Below are 20,681 nucleotides of genomic sequence, written 5' to 3'. Positions count from 1 at the left end.
TGCAGCGCTTTTCAAAAGTGCTCAAAAGGTCACGCATGAAGCCCTGCTCTCAGTGTTGGAAGAAGAAGGGGGAAAAAAAAAAAGGTTGGGAGGTCGGGCTTGTAGTCAATTTTTCTGTTGTTGTTTTGTTTTGATTCTTTTCCCTTTGCCGGTTTAGGCTGAGTCGGCTCTGTTTTTGAGACAATACAGGTTAAGTGCGTCTGGACCTCAAGTCCCTCAACTCCAGGGCTAGGAACCTCTCTGGTGGTTCGGGCTAGGTCCAGGCCTGTTTGACTAAGAGTTACACGCAGATGCTTATCTTGCCCTGGAGAGCCCCCGCCGGAAGAGGAGGGCGCTTTCGCAGTGGACCAGCAGGGGCATTCAGCCAAATCTTCCTTGGCTGTGGTCTCTGGCTGGCGACCTTGAGTTCTCTTAAGCAGAGGATTGTGGAAGCACCCGGCATCTCTTTGTAGAGGCTTCGCTTTCCCAGCTCTCCTTTCAGGTCACCCATCCCCACAAGCACGCCATCCCTGGAACAGTCCGAATTTCCAGGGTGGCCATATGTAATTTAAGGACCCTTACCAGGACAGGGTGGACACTGAAGGTTGAGGAGCACCAGTTCTGGAGCATAAGGTTGGTCTGGGAGAAATCCTGGTCACGAAGGTCGCAAACAGTTTGGGCTTCGGAGACCGCCCCCCGGCCCCCTCCCGCTCTCCCCTCCCCGCCCTTTAATCTTTTCTTCCGTTTTGAAGTGGGCCCTGAGCAACTCGATCTGATGTACAGTTGCTTTTGGATTACTGCATAGCTGAAAAAGTAAACAGGACCGTTGAAGTCGCTTGATTTGTTTTCAGTAAGCAAATAATACCCCAAAGCATGGCTGTAATTTACGGCGAATTAAAATTGATTCTTTTCATCAGGCAAGAAAATAGGAAAATGTGAGATCGTTAATTATTGAAGGAGGCGCTTCTCATTAAAGGGAACAATGTTACAATTCAGCATCTAATAGCAGGACTGTGAATAATAGCGTGCCGTATTGCAGCCCACTGTCTGCGCAGAAAAGAGCCGTTTACAAACAACGCAAGCAGCCGAAAGTTACATTTAATAAACACCCGAGATTTCTGTAAGTGGAAAAAGCAATTAGGGCTCTGGGCCTAGTTCTTCCTGGAGCCCCCTCTATATATTTTTATTCTCCTTGTCTCTGTCTGTACAAAGGATTTGCAATGATAGCAGAAACACAATTAGAGAGAAAAATCAGAATTTCCAACTTAATCTGCATAAATCCATCTTTTGGGCTTGTTGCCGGCTCTGGCTCTCCCATCCCAGCTCCTATTCCAGCCACACCTTATTTCTAAGTCTTACTCCAAAACTGGATGGTAAAACATAATGTGGTATTGTTTGTATAGCGGGTGTGCTTGTAATTTACATAGCTACAAGATTTTTATACATATATATATATGAAACACCCCTCTCCCAAAGTCGTCTTCAGACAGAGTTACCAAGTTCTGCTTGGTCTGGGCGCTCTTGCCTCGGGAGCTAGGATGGGTTCCCTGGCCTTTAAAGGTTCTTTGTGCTTCCTTAAAAAGGAAAAGGGGAGGAGGGTAGAAAGAAGAAGAAAAAAGATTTCCCTGTGCATCGTCCCTTGGCAGGCTCTTGTACAAAATTCAATCTCTATTTTTTATGAGAAGTAAACTGTCTAAATAAATTTTATTAGGGGCAACCAATATATTTTCTGGTAGTTCCCTTTGTTCCACTTCTACGTGTGTGTAACAATCTAAAACCTATTTATTGAGGAAAAATCACTGGATCCGTCATAGAAAATCCTTTTACTTTGCTTTGAAGTGATTTCTGAAGACATTCTTGTCATTCCGAAGATTTGGGGGCCATTGCGCTAAAGCCTCGCCTTGTTAGGGACTTCAGTTCCCATGATCAGGTGGGAAATGCTTTGAATTATCAACAGCAATGGGCCTGACCGGCACTTTCCCGGCTGCCCCAGGAACGTGGGGAGATGACGGGGAATAAAAACTCTGGTAAATACATCTCAGACGCTGCCCAGGTGGATTCAGACACTGGCCAAACCGAGTTGCAGAGAACACCGAGTGGGGGCGAGCATTTTACATCGAGACTCTGCTTCCCTGTCACGCCTGTTGGCTGCCGGCTCCCGTCTCCAGCCCCAGCTTGCTCCCTCCCCACCTCAAGGCCCCCAAGCTGCCCCCTCACTCCCTCCCGCCCTTAGATTTCCCTTTTTCCTTTTTTCCTTTCTGCTCTCTCCCTCCCCTCTCTCTGAGGTGCTTATGCTCTGAAGTCTTGGAAGAAATGATTTAGTTTGTTTATACTGCTATAAAAATCAAGACCAATAGAAAAGTCATAAAATGAAGCGGGCTATCAATCACGCCGCAACATTGTTATTCAGTGGTTACTAACAGTGATGGATAATCCTTTGATTTTGTCCCATTGTTATTACTCTGATGTGTCTTCACATTAACTATTACACATTTATTTATCGACCTGAAAGATACAACAAAACAGAATATACGAGCGAGTGCGTGCAGGAGGACGCGAGGCACCGACGGCAGCAGATCCGGGGCTGCTGCGGGACCGGGACGTCAGCACTTGCGAACACACAAGCTTGTAGACTCCAGGCCCGGTTCTCTTTCCCGGTGACCTCTCAAGTTTCTCACTTAAGCACCCGGTCACAGAAGTATCGGACGCTTTGGACTCTCCCGCCTTCCACTTCCTTCTTTAGTCACTTGATGCCAGGCTCTCAGGCCTGAATACCCAGAAAAAGCCACCCTAGTGGTTCGAAACCCAGGGCCAACCCCGGATGCGCTCTCTTGTGCCAAGTACCGAGCTCACAGCCCCGCCCTGGGCTACCGAACTGTCCACTCCTACTGCGCGCACCCGATGAGTTGTCAAATTTGGTTTTTTTTTTTTTTTGTGTAAAGGAAATCGAGCTGCTTTCAGACCCTACTCAGTTTGCTTTAGGGCTTGGAAAATCCCTCCCAGGCAAAACCCTTCTGGATAAGGCACCAGGCGCCGGCCGAAAAGCCCCCAAGGCTCCAGGCGTACGGCAGTCGCCTGTGCTCCGCCTAGAGCGCATCCCGGGCTTCGGTGCCCAGTTCCTGCTAGGCCGAGTTCGTACCCGCTGCGGCCGGCTGCCACAGCCCGGCCAGGTCCCGAGCTTCCGGGAGAGCGAGGTCCAGCTCACCTAGTCCCTGCACTCAAAAGCGTGTGTGCACCAGTACGGTCGCGCGCATTCGTGTGTGTGTGTGTGTGTGTGTGTGTATGCACGCGCGCGCGCCCGCGCGGCAGGACTTTGAAAAGGGCTGAGGAAGAGAAGCAGGAAACAAAACTGCTCCAGAGTTGCTTCGCAACCTCCTTTGTCTACTTGCTCTTCCCTGACACACACACACACACACACACACACACACACACACACGGTAAAGGGGACACACACACACCCTCTCGCATCTGCTCTCGGGCAGCATTTCCAATGTTTTGTGTAAGTCAATTGGACGACGAACAAAAAAAGCCATTTGTTCGGTATTATTTAAAACAGACTTCAGAGGGCCACCCTTTTGTGGGAGCTTTATTTGCACCAAATGAATAATCTTAATTGCATCACTCTCGAATTAAAAATCAATGTTAATCAAGTTGGGAGTAGTAAATATCAGTTTTCATTTCGCCTTGGGTAGAGGGCATTTTTCTTGTGTTGCAAATAAAAATACAAGTCAAATAACTTTAAAGGGGCATCATGTTCCGCTGCAAATACAATTGAAACGGATTGTTTGGGAGCAGATCAGAAACGGTACAGAATTTTGCACTTAATTTCCCTAGTTATCATTTACAATAAGAACCTCTGGGCTTGACAGCCAAGTCTAAACAGTAGTAAATTAGTACAAATTTATACTGATTTTACTCTAATAATCGTAATAAAAGCTTATAGATTTGGCACTAATTACATAAATGCCTAATGATCTTGAAAATTACTCTGGTTAGAAATATATTACTAATCTAAACTTTGTTGTTGGCTGGCTCTGAAAAATCAGAACATTAGAAATGGTTCGCTTCACTTGTGCAAAAGCACTTTAAATTGTTCAAGTAGTTTAACATATCCAAGAGGAAAATAAAGAGCGTTTAACTTTATTTACAGCCTTAAGTGGCTTTGGTAGTCTAACTGGACTTAGAAACTTTGATGGAGGCAGGTTGGGAACCGAGGTGAGACCTGTAGGCCCATGAAGCAGGGGGGTCCGGGAATGCAGCTTCTGGAGTTTGGGAGGAGGACACACTTAGTGAATCCTCCGCCCCACCCCCCAGTAGACAGCAGGCCTTGGCAGAGTAGGGGGAGCCAACTTCCCTTTTACTCTCTAGGCCCGAGGTGGGATTGGGGCTCAGTAGGCCCCAGGGCCAAGCTGATGAGTCTGAATCCCTAGCTAAGGCCTGTAGTAGTAGAGCAGTGGCGAAATTTAGGGTGGTCCTAGAGGCCAGAGTTTGTCAGCCGGGTGCGGTCCAGTGTCGCCTAGGTGGTGCGGGCGGGGCTGGAGGTAGGACTCTCAGGTCATGCGGAGGTCATGCCCTGCTCTGGTGTTCAAACTGCCCCAGTTTCAGGGACATCCTAGACCTGAAACACCGAGCTGCACCCGTGAAACGAGCAAGACAGGACAAGGAAAGGGAAGGTGTGGCTGGAGAAAAACCTCAAGGAAGGACTGACCGAGCTCGCCCAGAGGCCCAGGGCGAGGCCAAGGTGGCCGCTGCTTGCTTTAGCGGCTGCTGGAGGCTGGAGCTGCCTGGGCTGCGGCCGCCGCCTCCTCCCGGCAGGCGCAGGCGGGCGGGCGGGCGGAGTGGGGGACTCTCCGGGCGCTGACATTTGCAGGCTGCCCTCCTGATTGGTCCCCTCGCCGAGCTGCTCACGGGTTCATTCAACTGTTAAGCACCTCCCCGTCTCTCTAAAGGACATTATAATGCAAGAAGCCCCCTTTTTAACCACAAACCGAATTTTCTTTCATTTAGGTGATCTATATATATCTATATCGTATAGCTTATAGCTTATATCTATTTTAAATAACTTAAAGCCGCTAAAATTTGGGGGGGAACAGCTTTCGCCCTGGAGCGGTGCGCGATGCTGTCTCATGCCGACCTCCTGGACGCGAGGCTAGGTGAGTGAGCGCCTCTCACCCGGGCAGCCAGGAGAAGCCCGGGCAGGAAATTGTCAATTTGTTCCTTATTTTACCTTAATGCGCCCTAAATGGACTAATTTCTTTAAAAGTAATTGTGCTGTATTAAAGTTTAATTTGATTTAACATCGTCTTTAAAAAAAATCTATGGAATATGTAGATCCCAAAACAAAAAGGAGTTAGGAATGCTGGCACCTTTTGTTTCTCTTTTTTTTTCTTCCTCTCTCCCCTTAATTTTTTTTAAGAGGAGTTCTAGCCAGTGATAATTTGTTTGGAGATGTTTCTCTTTCTTTTCCACTCTTGTTTGCTTTGATTTGAAATTTCTTTCGTCTCCCTTTTCTTCTTCCTTTCTCTCTGCCACCTCCTCCTCTAAGTGTGGTTAAATTTGTTTTCTTTTAAAAATATTAATCTGGCCTGAAGGAGAAGTGGCTGTATGAAAGCGGATTTACTAAATGTGCTGTTTGAGAGGAAAGCCCAGCTCATTCTCCGGGCATCCCCGCCTTCTCCAAGGGACTCGGTGTTGCCAATGACTGGGAGGGACGAACAGTTTATTTCTCGGGAGAGAAAAGTTGAATTCTCTAAAGTTTGATTCACTGTTATGGCTATCGAGTTTGCTCGAGTTTCTTGAAAGCTTTCTGGGTTACCGGGTTCTGGGTTCCGTCTTAGGAACCATCTTTCGTGATGGATGTGACTCCATTTCCAAACACCTTCTCTGATTTGAGGGGGAGGCGGAGCTGATTGGGGTTTATTTTGAGGGGTGGAAGGCTTGGAGACGTATTCATCTTCCAAAAGTCAGAGGGAATTGGCGAGAGTGCATTAGCACCTGGGGCAGCCTCGGAGAAAACGCTCCAGATTTTCTCTCTCCCGCATCCCCCGTCCAAGACTTTGCTCAAGGGTTCCTGGGACACCAGGGATACAGTTAATGAAAGAACTCGGGTTTGTTTTATTGCCGGGGCCTGGGAGTGTTTTTTTTTTTTGTTTTGTTTTGTTTTGTTTTTTTTGTGGGAGATGCGAAAGTCGCAGCTGTGGACCATCATCAGAACCGGCTGTGCAGAGAAGGGAAAGGCCAAGAAATGTTATTTCAACCTAGCTGTCCAAATCCTGGGAAACCCGGCTGAGGACCAGACACCAGGCAGTTTCCGCGGCAGGGCGAGCGCGAGCACGGGCACGGAGGGAGCGGTGGATGGGGTTGGAGGAGAGCTGCTCAGGGAAGACACCTTGCTCCTGACCTCGGCGGGAAAGTAGTGACCGAGATCCCCTTCCCTCTTTAGGTATGAAAGATGCCGCCGAGCTTCTGGGTCACCGGGAGGCTGTGAAGTGTAGGCTGGGCGTGGGGGGCTCTGACCCTGGGGGCCATCCCGGGGATCTGGCGCCCAACTCGGATCCAGTCGAAGGAACCACTCTGCTGCCGGGCGAGGACATCACCACCGTGGGCTCTACTCCTGCTTCCCTGGCGGTGAGCGCTAAAGACCCTGACAAGCAGCCGGGGCCCCAGGGTGGCCCCAATCCCAGCCAAGCCGGTCAACAGCAGGGCCAACAGAAGCAGAAGCGCCACCGGACTCGCTTCACCCCAGCGCAGCTCAACGAGTTGGAGAGGAGCTTCGCCAAAACTCACTACCCTGACATCTTCATGCGTGAGGAGCTGGCGCTGCGTATCGGGCTGACCGAGTCCCGAGTACAGGTACACCCGACTTGGGCTGGGGGCGGGGGCGCAAGGAGGGACCGGAGGACTAGAGCACCGAGGAGCTAGGTATTCTGTGCCGCTGCGATCCCGGCACTTGCTGGATAGGAAGAGCTCTTTCTCGTCCTAACACTGGCTATGACGATCGACAGGCCCCAGTGGACTATCTCCATTGTAGCCACATCCCCCCCCCAACCCCGCCGAAACCCCTCAAAAAACAAAACCAAAACAATAAAACAAGCCCAGCTTTATGGGGATGCCGGGTCCAACTCTAGCCTCCAGAGAAGGGAACCTTCGTGTCTCCCCAGCAGCTAAGCCCAGCGCTCACCTTGCTCCTGCTCTCACTATTGACAAGCGTTTCATTACCTTGTAATGAGTTTCTATTACGAATTTGGATAAATGGGGAAAATGTCACAATTACACAGAAAACAGGAAAGAGGAATTACTGTGCACTGGGTGCCTTTAAAAGAGGGGTGGCATACTCAATTTTCCTAGTGTGATTTTATTCTCTTAAATATCACCCTCAACTTTCAGGGAAAATATTCTCAGCTTTGTTGTTTTCAAAAGCTTGGTGATCTAATGAGGCGTTGGGACTGTCGGAAATACCACACCATCTATGAACCCTGGGATTTTAATTTTAACAAAACAATTTAGATTTAGCTAAGGATGAAGGCAGGAATTGAGCACTTCCTGTTTCAGATATCTGACCCGAAGAAGGAATTTTTCAGGTCAGAAAGATTAACCTGTAATAGAGAAAATAGTTATCGTGTCCTTATTTTTATCCAACCACCCTCCAAGTTGTAATTGTGTGGGATCTAGGAATTCTCACCTGTACCTCTTCTGAATATTTGGGAGAGAAAAGTATAAGATTAATGAATCCCAAATTCCTTCCTTTCCCTTTCAAAAGACTGACCTGCTATTTCATAGGCGCTCGGGCGAAACCTTGCATTTAGCCTGGAGCTATCCACGGTGCTGAAGATTTCGTCCCCGGTTACTTTGGATTTTTTCTTTTAAAAACTGGGTGCCAAATTGACTAATTTGTTCAAACAGTGTTACTTGACTTTGTAAATTAACTTTAAGAACTTCAGTTCACTTATATTTGATTGATCAGGAAATCAGAATTTGTTTCCATTTGGTGTTTTGTAGATGGTCTAAACGGGAATGTGTAGTTTTGTTCTAATAAGAAACGAGTATCAACAGGGTCTTAAAATGGTCAAATTTATAGATAAATATTCCTAATTCTTGCTACATTTATTCAACAGAAATCTGGACATTCATTAGTAAAATTAAAACTATGAAAAACTTGAACGATGGGACACAGACATTACACATATGAAGAGTACTAATCACACTGTTCAGGCATATTTCCGTTCTTTAAATCTTCACCTTACATGCCTCTTTAAGTGTGGGTTCAAACTGTTATAGAAATACACAAACTCAACACATGCCAATTCCAGTGCTTAATTGTAGGCTCAATATCGGAGAATAAAAATTCACAAATTTACTTTTTGTCCTCAAGAGAAATCTTAACTATTAAATTTTGTTTTAGAGAATGCAGTGCTAGTCTTAACCTAGACATATTGGTAATTAGTTCAAATTAAAATAGAACTTAGAATCACAAATAAAATATAATTGGAAGGCTGATTTTATGAAAAAAGAAAATGAGGTCTATTAAACTTTATTAGGTCTTCCAAAGGTTAATGACAGTGATTCTTTTCATAGAAAAAGTTATAAGTGAAATAAAATATACACTGTGTGGTAGCTATTTTGAAAAAATACACAAAAGAATATGCAAGAAGAAAGAGATAAAGTATGTTAATTGTTCTAGCATAATGTTCAACCAACAATAATAGCTTAAGCCTACTGATAGAAACAATTTAATAGAATGGCAATTTCAATATTTTTTAAAAATAATGTTTCATAATTTAAAAAGTAATCAGATCAACATAACCTTCTTAATTAGCATTTCACAATGATTAACATTATGTAACGTAATGCAAAAACAGTTTATGGAAAATGTATTTACTTCACAACTCACTGTACCATTGCTCCTTGACCAAATTCAAATTAAATAGTAATTGGTTTACATTCTTATATGATGAGTGCTTCACAGTTTTCTTTATAGTTAGCAGATTGCCACACATTCTTTCCAGTGTGGGGGGCCACTGCGCTGATTAAAACATTCAACTTATTGCAATTGTATGTTTTCAAATATGCTTTTCATTTTAGATTAACTTATCCAACACACTTATTTTTTGTCTTTATCTGGACTACATCACCCTGTGAAGTATTTACTAAAGCACCTCTGCTGATATCAAGGCCAATTCTGTGTAGGATACTGCTCCCCTTTTCTGGCTAGTGTAATAAAACCATTCCTTTTATAGCATGCCATTATTAGAAACCAATTTCAGAATTATTTATAACCTGGAATGGCTTATTAAGCAGCAATGCGAGAATCATGCAAATTATGCGATCAAATGCAATATAATAAGCATAATCATTAGTCTCTAGCACGGATTAATTAACTTTCAATATTTTATTTACATAAAAACCAAATCAGTGGAATAACTTCTGCACAGTCAGGCTTGCCTTTCAATATTTTATACGGACAAAAATAATGTGCTGTAATTCCATTGACCGTGTCCCTCAGAATGGCCCTGTCACCTGCCACATCTTAATAGGGGGACAAGCTGAGAGTATTTTCTAGTTTTCTAATGGAATGAGAAATTGCATTTTCTTCCTCTCCCAGCACTATTAAAGTGTAATGAATTCGGCCCAGAGTTCACGGCTGGCTGATCGAAATGAACCTGAGATCTAGGCTTTAATACAGCGCCCCAGATTTCCTCCCAAATCTTCACATTAATCATTTGCTGGATTCCAATGAGGTCTTCATAAAGCATTTGCTTCAAGTGTGTGTGTGGGGGTAATATTCGTTTTCTCTCCCCTTCTTTCTCTATTCCTGAGCCATTTATAGCTGGGGAATTAAACGGGCTATATATTTTAAAATACATTTACAGTATGTCTATATTACTGTAACAGCAGATATCATGAAAGTGGATTTTTAGATTCCAACCTCCATTAGATTCTCACTGTTGTATTGAGGGCTGCATTTCAAACGGAGTACAAAGTTGGATCTTTGGCTGTGGTTAATATATTTCCTGGAGTTGTCATCTGTGTTTCCTGAAAGCCTCCCTTAGGTTTTGTCTGCATTTTAACCCGTCATGCTCTAGTTTTCAAGTGGAAACATTCACATTTTAAAAACATATGCATCACAGCTTGGAATGGAGGTGCTCAGAGGCCATGAAGATTTTTCCCCCTTGAATCTCAGTAAACCATGAAACATAAAAAAAATTGTAGTCATCATTTGACTACTAACACTCAAACATAATTGAGCATGGTTTTTCGATTATTCCTCTAATATTTAGCCCTTTAACAGTGGTTCTTTTTCTTGTGTGCATGAGCAGACTCTAGATTCAGAAGCTTTTTTTTGGCAGCAGTGTTTGCTCTTGAAATCCTGCTGTGCAGTTTGATGTGGTTTTTCTTTCTTTTGCTTCTTTCTCCACCTCTTCTCCCAAGTTACCACCTCCTGAAACACTGACCCTCTAGGACTCACTGGCTCCAGAGTGTTAGGAATTGATCTCAACTCTCTTTCAAAGCGCCCCTTGGAAACTGCAGGTGCATTGGGAGAACATTTTGAATACAGCCCAGAGTCAGTCAAGGGTTTCCTCTTGTCCAGTTCCCCAAACTAATGTTGGGTGAGGGCTTCAAAGGGTCTTTGGGACATTAGGTCTCCCCACTTTCTTTCCCCCTCAGGCCAAAGGCTGCTCACAGCTCAATTGGCCACATTGATCCCAACATCACCATCAAGGGCCCTGCGGCCTCATTAATCCTGTGCCACCAGCTCAAGAGCTGCAGCTAAGGGCTACAGCATACATAACCATCCCCAGCACGGGTTAAACGACAGTGTGGGAGCTGGTGTACACACTAGAGAAAGATAAGCCGGTGAGCAAAGTCGCAGTTGAGGCAGGAAGGCACGGTGGCCTCAGAGAGAACGCTAGACTGCAAAGCTCTTCACACTTGCACGGCTAAAAATCCTTGGTTTACCAAGAGTGAAGGCAAATGGGTCCATATTCCTGACACTTTAACTTGCAAAGCAAACACTACATAGGTCAGATTGCCAGGTAAATCACTTTGGGGGTCACAGATGTGGAGAACAGGTTGTGTTAGCCAAATTCTAACAGGACTAGTCAATATTTGATCTCTGTCCCACCCCACTTTATAGTTAGTATCAGGAGTCATCCTGCTAACAGGATTTTAAAGGAAAGTCTGCCAAGGAAGTGCACTGAGAACTCCCTCCGCTGAAAGATGAAGTTTGAATCGGTGGAGATGGGACATTATCAAGGTCAGATGGGGTGTCTATTATTATTCAGAGGAATTCTCACACTGTGATAGTGAATTTTACATTTGTAGGCACATTTGCAGGCTCTGACATTCCTGGGCCACGACTAGGAAGGAAAACTGAGGAGGCTTGTTTGAGGTATAGTTTATTAAACAGTTCTTCCTGGAAAAAGAAAGATGCAGCCATCGTCCCAGCAAATTTAGATTTGCATTTTGACCAGTGAGAGTTCTAAAGTTGACTTCCTTTCCTTTGTATTTGCTTTAGTTTATAACACAAGAGGCGGGTTGGTGTGTGTGTGTGTGTGTGTGTGTGTGTGTGTGTGTGTGTGTGTGTGTGCAATGCAGGCAGTAGACACATGTTAGGGATCTGAGGTAAGTTACTGGGAGGCATAGATCCAAGACTCTGGCTGCAAGTTCCAGCACACCGGAACTGCAGACAAAGGTGCCCTCACAGCATTTTGGGAGTGAGACAGGGAGGAGCATTGTGGCAGTTCCACCAAGCGCTGAGGGAGGAATCAGAAATCAAGGTGGCAACCAAACACCAGGGCAGCTCAGTGGCTAGCTTTGCCACACGGGTCACTATATTAACCTCTCTGCTCTGTCAACCATGATATTAGGGGGTTTCCTTTGTCTTTCGATTTTGAAACTGTTTATGTCATTCGTGGCCTTTCATCAATTTCCAAATTTCCAGTGTTTCTGAAAATTCTATACCCCATCAGTGCTATAAGACATGCTATTAAGCCACATGGGTACTCATGTTTATCTTCATTTGTACACCTGTGGGTCGAGCCTTGACACATGCCTGCCTGCAGACTGGTGCATCTGTACAATGCACAGACTATGCCAGAATGCAGGAGGTGCTGAACGCTGCACACGGTGGTATGACTGGTGGTGCTCGCTCGGTGCGTTCTGCGCCAGTGGGCACCGCGACTTGAGAGCGCCGCCGGAGTCTGCGCTTGGTGGCGGCAAAGGGACGTCCGTCGTTCCGTGGAGGCGGAGAACCCGGAGCTCGCGCTGGGCATGGGGGCGTGTCGAGCCCGGAGCACTGACTCAGCCAGGGGTCGAGTGACAGTGAGAAGCCGGGCTCCCGGGACTCGATCTCCCACCGGGGTCGCTAACCTCGCCGGGTCTTGTCTCCCCCACCCCGCCCGCTGCAGGTCTGGTTCCAGAATCGGCGCGCCAAGTGGAAGAAGCGCAAGAAGACCACCAACGTGTTCCGCGCGCCAGGCACTCTGCTGCCCACGCCGGGCTTGCCCCAGTTCCCGTCGGCCGCTGCTGCCGCCGCCGCCGCCATGGGTGACAGCCTGTGCTCTTTCCACGCCAACGACACCCGCTGGGCGGCGGCCGCCATGCCCGGCGTGTCCCAGCTGCCGCTGCCGCCCGCGCTCGGCCGCCAGCAGGCTATGGCGCAGTCGCTGTCCCAGTGCAGCCTGGCTGCGGGGCCACCGCCCAACTCCATGGGCTTGTCCAACAGCCTGGCGGGCTCCAACGGCGCGGGGCTGCAGTCGCACCTCTACCAGCCCGCCTTCCCCGGCATGGTGCCCGCCTCCCTCCCCGGCCCCAGCAACGTCTCCGGCTCGCCCCAGCTCTGCAGCTCTCCGGACAGCAGCGACGTGTGGCGAGGCACGAGCATCGCGTCCCTGCGCCGCAAGGCGCTCGAGCACACAGTCTCCATGAGCTTCACCTAATGCCGCTGCGCGCAGCCCAGCCCGCACCACAGGGCGCCACCCACCCCTCCGACACACCCTCGGCCGCGCGCGCCGGGCTCCCAGCTCCCCCGCCCGGTGTCCCCGGTCCTCCCCGAGCCCCAGCGCTGCCCCAAGTTCCCTTCCCACCCCTTCCCGCCCGGCTGCCCGAGCCCAGCGCTGCCCGCCGCCCCAGCCTCCCGCTTGCCCAGGTCGTGCTCGAGCCCTCCTCCCGGCCTCTGCCTGGCGGCGTCCCCGGCCACACATTGGTCACAACCCCCCACCCCACAACGTCCCCAAGACCCCGCCTCGCCCGCGCCTCCCTTCGGGCTCCTTCTCTCCCAGCGCCTCACACCCCTGCTTCCGCGCCCGGCAGAAAGCATCCTTCCCGCCATTTTACTTACCAGGGAGTCGACTCAGGATCTGAAATCAGACACCAATGGACTGGTTTGTGGGCAGAAACACACCACACACACACACACACACACACACACACACACACACACACGCACACGCACGCACGCACCATAGCTCACGCTCAGACTCTACACGCCCGCGTGCGCGCGGACAAACACACACACACAGTGCATCTTGGTCACACACGGACGTGTTCAAGGTACAGCACAATGTTAGGGATTTTTGTCTTAAAGGTGGACAAGCATCTGCTACCAACCGCCTCATCTGAGGGCCCAAATGATGTAATTTGATTTAACCCTGTATTCTTTCTCCAAACTCCTCTCTTTCCGGGACCACCACCCTGCCCTGTCTACCCAGTCCCGTCCACGCAACCCTCTATTGGCTTACAAAAGACCGCTTTCGTTATAACAACGAGCCACGACTCGGATTTTTCTTTTCTTAAGCACAAAGGTGTGAGGGTATAGAAGGGAAGGCTTCTCAGGAGGAACATGCCAGCGGATTGGGTGGCTGGAGCAAACTGAAGCGGTTATGTGAGGAAGGAAGGGGTGATCTCTCCCATTTTGATAGGCCTTTATAGGAAGAACAAAATACACACGTAAGGAATTTTTTTTTCCTTTTGTAAAAGCAAAGCCACATGTCTTTTCTAGATCCTTCAGGACTGGTGTTCGTTTGCTTCCTTTTCTGTTTTTCTCTTCTCGCTGCTCTGTGCCCTTGGTTGTTTTGTGGTCGTCCTATCGCGTCCTTCCTGCCCCCCTCGGCCTCCTGCCGGCCGCCGGTGGGCGCAGGCGGACATCTAACAACCCTGCAACTTTGTACAGAGAAACACAATCAGCTCCTTCTGCATGTGCTGGTCAAATCCAAACCCAGAGAACAGAAGCGCTTTCTAAGAATGAACAAACGTGAAATAGGATGTTTTGTGTAGATAAAGCATTCTCGTTACATACTGGTCAATTTGTGATATGTTTTAACTTATTGTCTGTGCTTATTTATGGAATTTGGTTTTCTTAATAAATGTTTGAGCTAATATAAAGCATATTATTTGACTTTTCCGGACAAGTTTATATCAAGTTAAATGTAAATGGATAAAAATAAAATCATTTTCAGTATGTGATACGGAGAATGATGGGTTTTGGTGTAACTTGGACCGGCAGGATTGGGAGGGAATCTCAGAGGGTTAATCTCAACTTGTGCGTTGGGGTACCAGGCCCTTCCCCCCCCCCCCCCCCGCAGTAGCCTTGGGTGTACTTTCTGGGCAGCCCCGCGAGGCCTTCACAGCAAGGCTGCTTGCTGTGTTGCAGACACAGGCCGGCCTTGCAAGGACCGTCAGGCAGGAAGTGCAGAAGCCGGGCCTGGCGCTTTCCACGCGAGCTCAGAGTCTCGCGAGGCTTTGGGCCTAAGGGCGGGCTCAGGGCAGGGCCGGAGGGCCACTCGGGGTCAAGGGTTGAGCCGCTTTGGCGACGGGGTCGGTGGGACGGCGGCGCGGAGGGCGCCCCTCGCGGACTGAGGAGGCCAGGGTGAGAAGCCTCGACCTGGAGAGCGTGAGCTCGGCCCGCGGTGCTGCCCAAGGCCGCGCCCGCTCCGGGGCAGCCTGGGCACAGCTCCCCAGGTGTCTCCACTCTAAGCCCCAGCGTCCCGCATTGCCCTCGCGGGGACAAACGAGGGCTCCGAAGAGGTGGCTTGGCCCCCGTGACGCCTGGGTGCTCCTCCGGGCCTCCCCTGCTGGTCGGCTCTGCTTTTCCTGGGCCCCTGCTCGGTGCCAGCTAACCTCGAAGTTAGCCACGTGCTCCGGGGATTGCCCTCAAGGCGTGGTCGAAATGGCAGTGTCTGCCATAGGCTGCGGGGAGTGGGGGAGGTCGCCGGCGTGTTTTAGAATCGGAGGCAAATCGATATCACACTCTTGCTTTGGAAAACTAACCAAATCAATCTGAAATCTAATGGTCGTTATAGGCATTGAGAGGGCACCCCTTTTCCCGTGGGAAGACTTCTCACTTAGTTGCCAGAGTGTAAACCCTAAAATCACCTTTACTCTAGGCTACTCTTTTGTGTCACAAGGGCTAAACATGAACCTTAAGAACTACATGTAATCATTACTCAACGACCAGAGCACAAATCGCCTTAAAGGTGAGGGCAAAGAAGAATGGTTTTCTTTGATCAAAAACAAAAGCAATAAAGCCCGTGTGTTCCTATTACTTAAAGGCTCTTAATTAGAAGCAAGTCAGTGAGTTTACAGGGTATTGCAGTTCTGTATTTTCTAAAGAAACATTAATATATTAAGGGAAAGTCTCTAATTTTGGATTTCATATTAAAGTGCAACTTTTGTTTTGAGACAGGATCTGGGTATATAGCCCAGGCTGTCCTGGAACTTGAAGTGTTTTTCCTGCCTCTGCCTCCTGAGTGCTTGGATCACAGGGATCACCATGCCAGACAAAAATGGGACAATTCTGTACTTTTGGAATGTTTCCTAAGATTAAGAAGGAAGCCTTCTTGTTTATAAAGCATCAGGAGACAAAGAGTATTTTTTTATATGTCTTATGTTCTCCCTTGTCTTATGTTAATGCGTAAAAAAAAAACTTTTGGATACCATAATATCAAGTTGCATTTAAGAGATCAGTACAAATCATCATTGATGGCTTCACCAGTGAGCACGGAAAGTTGTTTACGAGGATGCTAATTTTACAGCTTTTTTAATATTGCTATAAAGCATAACTTTATGATGTAGGAATGCAATAAAGGATGTTAAATGGAATCTTTAAAATTTGGATTCCTCAAAGGCAAGGGAAATAGGGTCTTTCATTTTTTAAAAAAAATGGGCTAACTCAGAACGCTGATGAGAAGCTGGAAATCAACTAAAGTGATAGAGGTTTTCAGAGACATTTATATTCTGTAATATAGTGTTTGTCAACATCAAAATGAAAGTATACAGAGATTTTCACTTGACATGACTCTGGAATAATATTTGTCTCTATGGCAATTGTTTTCCCCCCTTATTTTTGTATTAAGAATCCTGAACATTTAAAAATCATACGTGCTATTAGGGTAGGGGAAGGCTCACCTGGCCCAAGTGTTCAGGTTGACAGTTTAACAAAGATAAAACAGAGACTGAACATCTCAATTACAGGCATGGAAGAGTTTTGTTCTTTTGACGGAGGAAAAAAAAAACCCAACAATAATATTTCCTATTATTTTTGCTCATTATTGAAAGCAAGCCCGACTCTCGTTTGGTAACACTACAGCGAAAGCGAGTAAGGGCTACAGTGTGTGGAGCTCGGCCTGCACGTTAGATGAGCAGAGCACGCTAGGTGGCTGCCTCTGATGGGCGGTCTGACGTCTGCCACTACATGCTGGCCAGAAAAGTCAAAGTCTATTATGATGTAACCATATGATTGCTTCATTTTTCGTATACATATTTATCATTGCATCTTAGTTTTCTTCTCCAAATCGGCACTAAGTAGCCTATGGTATCATGCAAGTAATGGCGTAATAATGCAATAATGCTGCTGCTTTTACTTCTTGTTGTTGATGGAAAATATATGATGTAGGAATTCACCTGCTAAAGATGATGTTAGACAGTGAATGTAATATAGGATGGAGAACAATTTGGGTAAATCTCGAAACTTACAAATCTAGATATACAGAAGAAAGAGAGATGAAATTCTGACCCCGCGGTAATTTGTGTTTGCTGCTCTCAATGACTTTTCGCCCTGAAAATGAAAATGTGTTTTTAATCCGTATGGTGGACCTGGTGTTTGAATGTTTGGGATAATGAAAACACTCAGCTTACCCAGATGTGGATCCCACCCGTGGCAGCAGTTAACCGGTCAGTTGAAAGAATGTAACCTTCCTTTCCTTCCTTTCAGACATAAAGATAATCTCATCTGAGGGCATTTATGTGAAGAAATAACAGCATGGCATGGTGAAACTACTGGTTCATTAATCCCGGCATCTACTTCCTACAGGGTTCCCTGATTAGTTAGATTCATTCATAGGGTATTTCAGAGTTTTTGATTTGTCGCCATTGGCTAGGTTCACTGAGTTCAGGCTAAATTGAGCCAGAAGCAATGTTTATTAGCAATTTTGTAGTACAGGCTACCCTAATAATTCAGCCCAGATATCTCATCTGAAAAATGTCCATTCATTCTCGCTTCTAATTTGGATTGCAGCTGTGTTCATAGGGAATTGAAAGAGCACAAGTGATTGGGCATGTATTTTCTAAATTATTAATATGATGGCTAATAGCTGTAAACCCATCTTCATAGCCAATACAGAAATTATGCTTCTTTTTTTAAAAACAAAAGCAGCAACAAAGGGAGACAACTCCTGCCTGGCTCTCTGCCCTCATCAGTGCAGAGCTCTTGGTAAAGGGACAGAGGCCTGTTTAACAGAGAGAAGCAGAGTAATGCTTTGGGCCTTTGTTTTTGCTTTCTTCAGTTATGCACAATGAAAATAAGGTGTGCGCTTATGAGATTTCCTCTACAATAACATTAAGAAAATTCACGTATGAGCCACATAGAGGATCTTTTCCCAAGTTTGATCACGTCAGAGTCTTTAAGCAGGCACGATTAGTTGTTTGTGTAGCGAGGCTGCTTCTGCCATTCTCATGATCCACTGTGCCGTATATCCACGTTTCTATCTTTAAGGCCACGCTGGATTGGCATTACACCTGTTGCAATTGCTCACTCAGGTCTGTTCTGAAATAACGCATAAGTACCAGGAAATACATAATTAACCTGCATGACATATGCAATATATGTTCTTTATATCTTTCATTGAAATGTCATGGGGCTTTATATGCTTTTGTTCACAGTACTTACTGAAACTAAGATAAACTCAAGGTCAGACTGAAAAGCTGTCGAAACCCTTAGCACTCACAGGATTATATATGATACTTATGAAATTAAAATAAAACAATAAGAAACTGTAAAACACAGCACATGTACTAGAATTAAGTTCTTCCTAGACTTTTGTAACCATAAGATTCTGAATGAAGTCAGTGAAGCTGAACTGACCTTTTAAAAAAATATATCCTTGTTCAATTTAATTAATTAGACAAAATTTGTAAGAGGGTCTTACAAGTCTCAAACTTGAAATATTTTTTGCCTCAGCATCTGAGTTCTAGGATTACTGTTTTTTTAATGTCATGAATTCTGCCTATGAGATAGTTCGACATTTGTTTTAAAAATAGTATTTTCAGAGGGTGTTTATTTTACTATTTTCCCTTCAATGCCTTACATTTGATTCCGTGTCTGATTCATAGAGCACATAATCTCACTTAAATCATGCCACACATAGAAAGTATATTCCTGATTTTGTAAAGAAAGAAACAATGATTCATCTAAGCTAAGTATTTTGCCAAAGGTCACATAGTGAGTGGCAGCGATGTCTCCTCAAGTTCGGTCTTCAGGTTACTCAGCAGTGCAGTGTGTGACATGGCCATCCCTCCCAGCAGATTTTCAGGGAAAGAAATGGTCTAACTTTGAAGTGTAATATTCACCTTTGTAGTTTAAACGAGGGATGTGTTAGTGGGGCTTGATAGCTGCAGGAAATAAGGTTCCAGTGCCCAGAAGTCCCCCTTTCCTCTGAATCTCATCCCTCTGGGAGTTGATTCAAGACCATTAAAATGTGCCACACAGAAGCTTCTGTGCTGTGTACAAAGTCTTTATCAATGAACTTGTTGCCTTGTGACATGAGTTTGGGCTGATGTGGCAAGAAACTTTCAGGACTGCTCCAGACTTTGAAAGGTGGTATTACAATGTGTTTCTAACACCCATTTTAATTAGTGCAAGGGGGAAAAAAAGGAGAAATAGTTTATTCTGAGTATTAACTATTTAATATCATACAGAACCAACACCAAAAGATGCCACTATAAACTCCTGCAACTGACAAGAAACCTGTCTGAAACACAGGACCTACTCATTGGCAGTCACACATATAAAACCATAGCATTCAAATGGATCTTTAAAATCATGTGGTTGAGATTCCATGTCCCTGGCTGTCCTTTAAAAAAATTCTCCGGGGGCTGGAGAGATGGCTCAGTGGTTAAGAGCTTTGCCTTCTCTTCCAAAAGTCCTGAGTTCAATTCCCAGCAACCACATGGTGGCTCACAACCATCTGTAATGAGGTCTGGTGCCCTCTTCTGGCCTTCAGGGACGCATGCAGAACACTGAATACATAATAAATAAATAAATCTTTAAAAAAAAAAATAAAAAAAAATAAAAAAATTCTCCCACGTGGTTTTGTAGGCTCTGGTTGAGGATGATATAGATTCTCTTTTGGCCTCCTATAGGGACGCCCTTGTATTAAGCCTGGTAGTCTGTCTGAGTCCTTTGTTTATAACTTTACCTTACTAAGGACCGTCATATCTCTTAATAATGAAATGAGTATTTCTGACATGTTAATACTTTCATAGGTCAGCATTCACATGGTGGCCATGGTAGAGTGCCCGATCAACTTCATGCCCCAGGTTCAGCACAACTACCAGCTGCTTCTTGCTCTCATAAAATCCTGTGTGATAAAGAAGCTTCAGACAGCCCTTCCCATTGCTGAGTCAGTGGGGGAGATGGAGTCTGCTAGGGACTTGCAGTGGTTTGTTTGTTTTTTTTCCCTGGTGGTAAGAGAAAGAAAATTGTGAATTAGTCTTAATGTTTTTAATGGCCCAGAAACTTCTTCAGCTGGTGTAGTGAGAACAACTCCCATTGATTCTCTCAATTGTAAGCCTAGCAAATGTGGGCATACATGGGTATTCCGGGAACAGAACTCATCTCTAACCAAATCTTATTTTCTCCATATAAGGACCCTCAGTTTTAGCATCTAACACATTTTTATGCTTACAAATCAGTAACAAAATTTGCATTTATTCACAAATTCAAAGGTAGGGGTGCAAGAGGAGTATGTGATACCCGAGCTCTAAGGGAGCTCATGTAGAGCCACTGTGATTGGGGCCATAAGACAGATACGTTTAAAACTTATTTTTAGTGGCATTTTTCATGGGCTGATCAATCACTAAGTGCTCTGATTTAAATCATGAATGCAACAGGAACCCAAAGAAGCAGAACATCACCAGGGAATGAATTCCTGGCAAGACTTCCTGCAGGAGGTAAGTTTACAGGACAGCAAGGTACTGATTAGAATGTCCTTCTCCCTTGCTGGGATTCTTTTGGGTCTTAGGTTTGCATTTATAAAGTATGTTTTGGATGTATCACCACTAAATAATCTACTGTCTTCTTAAATGTGCAAACTTTTAACTACATTTGGTCTCTAGTAATCAGGGCAAGGCATGATGGGTGATTTTCTGGACTCATTTTCATGGTGATTTGTAGTCTGATATAGTGCTGTGTGTAGGGTTACTGAGTG

The 20,681-nt window shown here is 45.8% G+C and overlaps 1 protein-coding gene across 2 annotated transcripts; it reads left to right on the top strand.

Moving 5' to 3' along the window:
• Positions 1–4,850: 4,850 nt before the first annotated feature.
• Positions 4,851–14,405, top strand: Otp (orthopedia homeobox). Of its 2 annotated transcripts, none has more exons than XM_005356479.3 (3): positions 4,851–5,132; positions 6,422–6,831; positions 12,387–14,405. In XM_005356479.3, the coding sequence occupies exons 1-3, from the start codon at positions 5,096–5,098 to the stop codon at positions 12,915–12,917; spliced, it is 978 nt and encodes a 325-aa protein (XP_005356536.1). In that variant the 5' UTR covers positions 4,851–5,095; the 3' UTR covers positions 12,918–14,405. The 2 variants fall into 2 exon arrangements, with proteins under 2 accessions (XP_005356536.1, XP_026639468.1); XM_026783667.1 differs by lacking the exon at positions 4,851–5,132 and adding an exon at positions 5,845–6,086.
• Positions 14,406–20,681: the final 6,276 nt, after the last annotated feature.

This window comes from Microtus ochrogaster, chromosome 19 (assembly GCF_000317375.1).
Source record: "Microtus ochrogaster isolate Prairie Vole_2 chromosome 19, MicOch1.0, whole genome shotgun sequence".
Taxonomy (NCBI): Eukaryota; Metazoa; Chordata; class Mammalia; order Rodentia; family Cricetidae; genus Microtus; species Microtus ochrogaster.
This window is presented reverse-complemented; position numbering and strand designations above follow the sequence as displayed.

Coding starts and splice junctions, on each gene's coding strand:
- Otp (XM_005356479.3), top strand. CDS start 5,096: ATGCTGTCTCATGCCGACCTCCTGGACGCGAGGCTAG. Junction 5,133..6,421: donor CCTCCTGGACGCGAGGCTAG/GTGAGTGAGCGC, acceptor TTCCCTCTTTAG/GTATGAAAGATGCCGCCGAG. Junction 6,832..12,386: donor TGACCGAGTCCCGAGTACAG/GTACACCCGACT, acceptor CGCCCGCTGCAG/GTCTGGTTCCAGAATCGGCG.